The sequence below is a fragment of the Ochotona princeps genome, chromosome 5, assembly GCF_030435755.1.
Source record: "Ochotona princeps isolate mOchPri1 chromosome 5, mOchPri1.hap1, whole genome shotgun sequence".
In the NCBI taxonomy this organism is placed as follows: Eukaryota; Metazoa; Chordata; class Mammalia; order Lagomorpha; family Ochotonidae; genus Ochotona; species Ochotona princeps.
Genome location: NC_080836.1, coordinates 102,149,615 through 102,156,833, shown reverse-complemented (window position 1 = coordinate 102,156,833; position 7,219 = coordinate 102,149,615). Strand labels below are relative to the sequence as shown.

The window sequence follows — 7,219 nt, the reverse complement described above, 5'->3', positions numbered from 1 at the left end:
TGGAACTAGAGGTCCAAGATAGGCTGCTCAACCTACTGGGCCAGCACACTGCCCCAGGTGAACCATTTTAAAATGTGTGATGAAATAAGGATTTCATAGATTTGTGATACCTGTGGTGGGTGCAGTGGCTGTTAAGACTCCATCTCCCACCAGCTTCCTGCTGATGCGTCCTGGGGGGTAACAGGTGGTTCAAGTGCTTGGGTTCCTGCTGCCCACTTTGGACACCAGGATGGCGTTCCTGGCTCCTGGCTTGGACCTGGCCCAGCCTCAGGCTGCTGCAGACATGAGCAGTGGACCAACAGACAGATCTGTCTTGCTCAACCTTTCAAGTAGATGAAAATAAACCTTAAAATTTCCACACATGATTTTTCTCTTGTTTAGTCTGGGACCTTTGATTCCACCCACCCCAAAACAATGCAAGGCAAACAGGGCTCCAAGCCCCAGACAACGCATCAAACCTGACTGCACTCGCACTGCACTGCTATGCAAGACACATTTTGCTCACAATCCAGAATACCAAATTGCCACAATGCTGTTTCTACTTGCTGGGGTCTGGGAGCAAAGCCACAGACATGCGTTGCCTTGTGAAGTCACTTCTCAGGAGGCAAGGACATGGTGTTGTGTGTTGAGGGGGAGGGGGTTAGGAGTTCAAATCCTGCCTTGTCGTCACACAATAGCTGTGGGATCCTTCCCAGGGGATCTCCAGGCCTTTCTTTGCCAGCGCACTCCAGGGCACCCCCTCCCGTTTTCGCCTCGGCCTAGGTGCACGGATCACCTAGCAACAGCCTTGCATTGTGGAGTCGGGGGTTCTTTTAGTGGTCTCCTTTAGTTATGCAAATGAAGCCGGGTAGGCGCCCACTGCCCTGGGGGCCGAGTGGTAAGTCGACTTCGCGGCCTGACAAAGGCTGCCCCTTCCCCGCGCGGCCTCTTGGAATGCCAAGCCGGTTTGCAAATGAAACTCGGCAGCCTTCGCTGAGGGATCCTTCCCCATCCCACGACCCCCTCCTCAAAGTCAGGCCCTGATAGAAATCTACTCTCACTGAGGCCCAGGGAAATTGCCGCAATAGCACAAGAAGGCCTGGAGTGGCCTTGTGGGGTTCCCCCAGGTCATGGGGAACTGTGGGACCCAGCTAGGCCCTAGATAGGGCGGCGCTTTGGAGAGCACCCAGGCACACCCTGGGGGTGAAACAGCACCACTCTGTGGACAGCAGAGAAACAGTTACAGGTGACAGATTTTCCTTAGCTGGGGGACCCTCCCCCCGCCCTGCCCCCAAAGGTGAGCTGAATTTCCTACAAGGGGGCATCTGAGACACTTGAGTGGCCTAAAGATAACAGGTTCTGTGCCCTGGTTAAACATTGTGCCTATGGTACATAGTCAAGTGCTGACCCCAAACACCAGGCAAATCCAATGCACTGTCACTGGGGTTGGGACTCAGAAAACACCACCTGCCGAGTGCCACTATAGGGTGGCCAGGGCTTGGAGGGAGGTGCATGGAGCCCGCTCTTGTCCTCGCTCTCCTTCAAGCATCATAAAAACCAGAATCCCTCTCCCTCCAAGCCAACCACAAACCCTACAAAGGTCACCCTCTCCTTTCTCCCCTGAGGGCCCTGACCCTCATTCCAGTGGGGTCCCGGCCCTGTGCCCTGGGGAAACAATGTGACAGAGGCCAAGAATGTGGCCTGGCAGGCCTGGCCGGCTCCCCCTCAGACGGTACCCTTCGGGTCCCACCCCCATCCTGGGCCTTGGGGTGTTATGCCGACTCTTCTCATCAAATACACTTTTTATGCTTTTCTCCTGTTAATCTCTCTGATGTTATTAGAGTATTGGCCCTGACCTTTAGCTCAACCCTTATGCCAACAAGACTAGGGATGTCCACATCTTCCAGAAGGTTCCTGTGTCTGCTTCCCTAAATGACAAGCAATCAACCTTGCAAAGGCCAGGGCTGTCATTAGAGAGAGCCAGGGTGGGGCGGGGGGTTGGGGACCCAGGTCACTGTCCAGCCGGGATTTTTCTGGGCTGTTGTACGTGGCCTCCACCACTGGCTAGTGCCCATCCTCCTGGGAGCCGCCACAGCCCTGCAGGACCAGGCTGGCGTCACGACACTGTCCCCAACTGCCCACTGTGAAGGCTGGCTTCTCGTGCCTCCCTCAACCCAGGCCTGGGTCCCAGGGTAGCACGCAAAACCTCCACTTAGGGCTCCCAGCTGCTGGGACATCCAGAGTGAGCCTGAGGAGGCAGGTGTCAGGGCCCCACTCCTGCTCCTAGGCCCTTGGTTTGCTGGATGGGCACCCCTTTCCTCAAGCCACCTAGCTAACATCTCAGAACTAGGATTCTGTCAATTACAGTGGCAGAGGCAGTGGACAGAGAAGGTGGGGGGCAGTGGAGCAAACAGCTTTCCTGGGCTCAGACCCAGGCCCCCGCATCCTGTGGAATGTCCTCCAAGCTGGGCACAAGCTGCCGCCTGTTTATTCCGCCTGCCCCACAGCCCTTGGCAGATAAACACCTCCACCAGGAAGCCCACCAGCACCTGAAACACATACCTTACCCTCCGCGCACACCGGGGGCAGTGCAGCAGCTGCCCACGGGACACCTGCAACGGGCAGGTGCCACAGCCCGGCCCCACCCTTACCCCCAGGGCTCTCCTCCTTGCTGTGCGTCCACCAGCTGCTCCCAGCAAAGAGGGAGCCTTGTCCTCACACCTGTCCAGCGAGCTTGGCACCAGGAAGTGTGCCATCTTAGGAAGAAGCCAGTCTCATTTTATTGAGAAAATAGAGACGACCAATCCCTCCATCTCTACCAGGTGACTCCAACGTGAGGTAGGGGCCCCGCACCCTCGGTACCCACCCCAGAACCCAGTGCCTCCTTCCCGGGTCCTGGGGAAGCAGGGGTGCGCCTGGGCTGGGAGGGGAGAGAGCAGGAAGAGGGAAGAGGGCAGGGCAGGGGTCCACTGCCTCCTGAGGCCTGGAGCCTTCTCCCTCCATATTCTTCATAAATAAACTTCACAGTAACAGAGAGCATCCACTTCCAGGGACCAAACCAGGGGGCTGAGACGGGGAGGGCGGGGAGAGGGTGGGCAGGAGTCTGCTGGTCAACCCGGGCTGGGGCTGCAGCTGACACCCAGAGCACTGAGGTAGTGAGAGCGGTGGACACGAGCTGACATGGGAGTGCAGGTCGTGGCCCTCCCCTAGTCCCCCGTCCACCCCCAGCGGGGAGCCCAGTGCTGTGGGCTGCAGGGGGCGGGGCCCTGTGAGCCTGCACAGGGTGGATATTCTCCAGCAGGGGCCGTGTGGGGCCCTGGGGCGGGGGGAGACTGAGGCACTGCAGAGACTGCTCCCCATGAAGACCCACCAGGGTGGGGCCTGGCCACACCCAGCTCCCTGAGCATGGGGCTTCCTTCAGAGGCCTCCAGGGCCACCTACCAGGTCCCCACCAGATCAGAGGCACCCTCCACCCAGCCCCTCCAAGAGACTTCCAGTTCCAACGGCTCCAGCCGTTCCTGGAAAAGACAAACACAGGGGGTCCCCTCCTTCCCACTGCAGCTACCTGCACCCCCTCTCCCCACCACCACCACCACACCTAGCAGTAGGACTTTCACCACTTCCCGGCAAGGGACTGAAGGCTGCGCCCGGGCACTGAACGGTAGTCCTGGAGGCTTGGTGGTGGTGGCAGCAGGCCAGGGGCGGCATGGCTCAGAGCACCTGCAGCTTGCGGGAGCAGGTGAGGTTGCCGTGCACCAGCCCCCACATGGCCAGCAGCTCAGCAGGCAGCAGCTTGTGCACTACCAGCATGGAGCGGAAGAAACACGGCTCCCTGTTCATGCGACTGTTGCGGTTCCGGGAGATGCCGAAGGTCTTGAAGCCCTCGTGGGCCACAGGCTGCACGCCCAGCACCTCCAGGCACATGCCCAGGAAGACATCGTCAATGGGGTAGAGGTCCAGGGTGTCGCAGGCGCGGTGCAGGCGCCGGGCCAGGCTGCCGGCCATGAGGAAGCCCCCTCCGCCGGCGTAGGGCGGGTAGCTGGGCTTGGGGTACAGCACCAAGGGGATGTAGTACTTGTTGTCCTTCCTGCGAATGGGCCGGGCGTGTTGCAGGACGTCCCCCACAAACAGGTTCTCCTGCGGCCGCCGGTCAGCCAGGAACTCCAGCAGGTTGGTGGGGTTGACAAAGACATCGTCGTCGCCCTTGAAGATGAAGGGCACGTGGGGGCAGTAGATGTCCAGCCACTTGAGGAAGTGGATCTCCTTAAGGGTCAAGTTGAAGAAGCTGTCAAGGAAGTCCCACTGCAGAATGTCACCGTACAGGCGGTCCTCGTAGGCCAGCAGCTGCTGGTAGTGGGCGCGTTCCTCCTGTTTGGACGCCGTGCCCAGCAGAAAGAGGGTGCGCATGGCGCCCCGGCCCCCACCCACTGACTCCCGTTCCAGGCCCCAGGTCTGGCGGATGGCCTCGCGACGGTCATGCTGCGTGATGATGGACTTGACCACCACCAGCAGGTACACGTCACCCTGGCACTTCTCCGGGTGGTTCAGCAGGATGGGGAAGTAGCGACAGTGTGAGTAGGTCAGGAACTGCTGGAAGTGCGGCTCCAGGCCCTGGAACCAGGACTGGTGCGTCAGGTTGGTGTTGGCAGAGCAGTTGTTAGTGGTCACGTCCCAAGTCTGGGGTCCCCGAAAGGCCGCTGGTGTAGGGGCGGTTGCATCTTCTGGGCTCTTCCAGAAGCTGTTTGGGTTCACCAGGTTTCCGCTCAGTTTCTGGACCTTCGGTGGCACTGGGGAGGGCAGGGGGTGCTCCTGGAGAAACTCGCTGGGTGCCAGGCTGCGTTGGAACACTGTCACGGCCACCAGCAGCGCCAGTGCCAGGCACACACTCCTGTACAGGGTTCTCTTCCTAAGAGACAGGGCCAAGAGGAGGAGAGCAGATGAGCCTCCGGGACCTTTCCTGTGCCCTGGCCCCCAATGGACACATCTCCAGAGCCCTGGTCCAGTGGGATGGGGTGGGGTGTCCTGCCTCTTCTGCCATGCTGACCTCCAGACAAGCAGGCTCCCAGGGTTCCAGCAGCAGACATATCCTCAGGGGATCGTGTCCCCTTAGGTGATGGTGGGGGGCTCTGGAAGGCTTCCATCTACCTGCCTATGCGAGCCTAGAGTGGTGGGCAGGGGCATCATGGGGTCATTCTGTCCCTGGGTCCCCGGCAGGAGCAGAGGGGACCCCTGTCTGCAGCCCCGGAGCTCAGCAACTTCAGGTGTGTGGGCCCTTACTTGGGGCGAGAAGAATCCTAACCCTTCAACCCAAGAGAGTAGCCCTCAAAGTGGCCAGACCTGGAGATGGACTGGGTGACATCCAGTATCCTCACCGGTTCCTCACTTCATCATCTCTGCTCCCCTAACAGCCTCTCAGAGAATGAGGTCCCCCAACCCTGCTATCCTGGGAAGGCACACAGAAAGCAAGCTCCCTGGGGACCAGGGGTTGCAGGGTAGTGGTGCCCACGTAACCTGGCCCCCCATACCCATTTCAGAAGCAGAAATCTGGGCTGGGGAGGGCAGGCCACACCAAGCCCCAAGCCCCTGTGTCCCCAGGACCCTGCCTCCTGAGCCCCTGTCTTCCCTGTGGGGCTCGGGGAATTGAAGAGTGGTGGGAAACAGCCAGCAGGAAGGCAGGCTGACACCAAGGGACAGGAGAGGCAAGCAGTGCGTGGGGATGCGTGGCGTGGCCCCAAGGTTGGTGGGCCACAGGTCCAAAGGTACAGGAGGCTGGGGCCCGCAGGATGAGTCTTCCCTCCAGGTTTCTTGGACTTGGGGTTGGAGAAAGACCTGGGTCACCTAAGGTACGGGGCTGCGGTGGCTGGCCCGAGCCCGACTCTTCCGGATCCCGTCTACCAACCTTGGGGCAGAGAAGTCCCCAGTTGGTGGGGCCGGGACGGGAGGAGGGAAGCAGGCGCAGTGGAAAGAGGGGCGGGGAGACCCCTGCGCTGCCGGCGCGCCCCACCTGCAAAGCTCAAACCTCCGGCAGCAGACAAGCCCAGAAGCCTGGCTCGGGAGGAGAGGCCAGGGACTGAGGGAGGCAGGGCGGACGCCAGGGCTCGGGGCTGAGCGCCCCGCGGCAGGGTCGCGGGTGGCCCGGACGCAGGAGCTCTGCGGGGTCGTGGGAGAGGATATCTGAGTCCGGACACCCAGCTGACGGCGAGACTTCGAGTCCCAGGCGCTGGGGCCGAGCAAAGGGTGGCTGGGGTCCCTGAGTTTGGGAGCTGGGCGCGCCCCCCCCGCCACCCCTGCCGCCCACCCCAATATCCAGGCACCGCTGTCCCGCCAGGATATCTCCCATCCCAGGTCTCCGGCGTCCCCACTTGTTCCCAGCACTCCCGACTCACCACAGAGACATGGCGGCCCGGCCGGGCGGCGGAGAGGGGCGCGCGGGTCGCAGCTCTGGGCGCCGCTGCTGGGACGGCGCGGCCGGGCAGCCAGGCAGGCGGGCTGGCGGGCTGGCGGGGGTGGAGACCCGGCCGCGCCCCCGCCGAGACTTTCCTCTTCCCGGCGGCGGGAGGAGGGGCCGCAGGGGCGGCGGCCCAGGTGCGTTAACCCCTTCGGCGCCCCCGGGTCCTCGCCACTGACCGCGAGTCTGGAGGCGCCGAGGCTCACCAAGCGGACCCTGAAAAGCTGGCGGGGCACGGGGGCCCGAGCGGGGGCGCGGGTCGGACTTGAGCGCGAACAAGAGTGCCCCTTGCCCTGGATGCGCCGGGGTCGCTGCGCGCACGTACGCACGGGCGGGGCCCGGCCGGCCGACCGCCCTCAGCGCCCCCCGCGGTGCCCCAGGAGGGATCCTTCTCTCTAGCCCGGTGCGGACTTTTTCTTGGGTTCTACTTCCTTCTACACTGGGCCCCGGGACCCCTTTGCAGGCCGTTGGAGCAGTTATCCCGGGCTGGCCTGCGGTGAGGTGTTGGGCAAACCCTCTGCCGCTGCTCATCCCTTCCCCCTCCCCCGCCCAGGGAAGGCGTCCGATTTGCTCGGTCCAGTCCCCCTCAGTTTCATCACTTAAAACTTGCAGCTCTTGTTGGGGTGGGGGAACAGGCAAATCTGGGTGATGTGGGTGGCCCAGAGAGGTGACTTCCAGCGGCAGACGCGTCTGCTGGCGCCGGGGGACCGCTTTGGTCTGGTTCCACATTAGGGCCCCATTGCTGAGCATGGCCTGTGGCATCGAGTGGACACAGAGTATGTGCCGGCCTGC

General features: G+C 62.0%; 1 protein-coding gene across 1 annotated transcript; it reads right to left on the bottom strand.

Annotated features, from left to right (window-relative positions):
* Positions 1-3,222: 3,222 nt before the first annotated feature.
* On the bottom strand, positions 3,223-6,838 carry B3GNT7 (UDP-GlcNAc:betaGal beta-1,3-N-acetylglucosaminyltransferase 7). The gene is made up of 2 exons (XM_004576736.2): positions 6,366-6,838; positions 3,223-4,885 (listed from the first exon to the last, which is right to left on the bottom strand). Exons 1-2 carry the CDS (start codon positions 6,374-6,376, stop codon positions 3,691-3,693), a joined length of 1,206 nt encoding a protein of 401 aa, XP_004576793.2. The 5' UTR covers positions 6,377-6,838; the 3' UTR covers positions 3,223-3,690.
* Between the last annotated feature and the right edge of the window lie 381 nt (positions 6,839-7,219).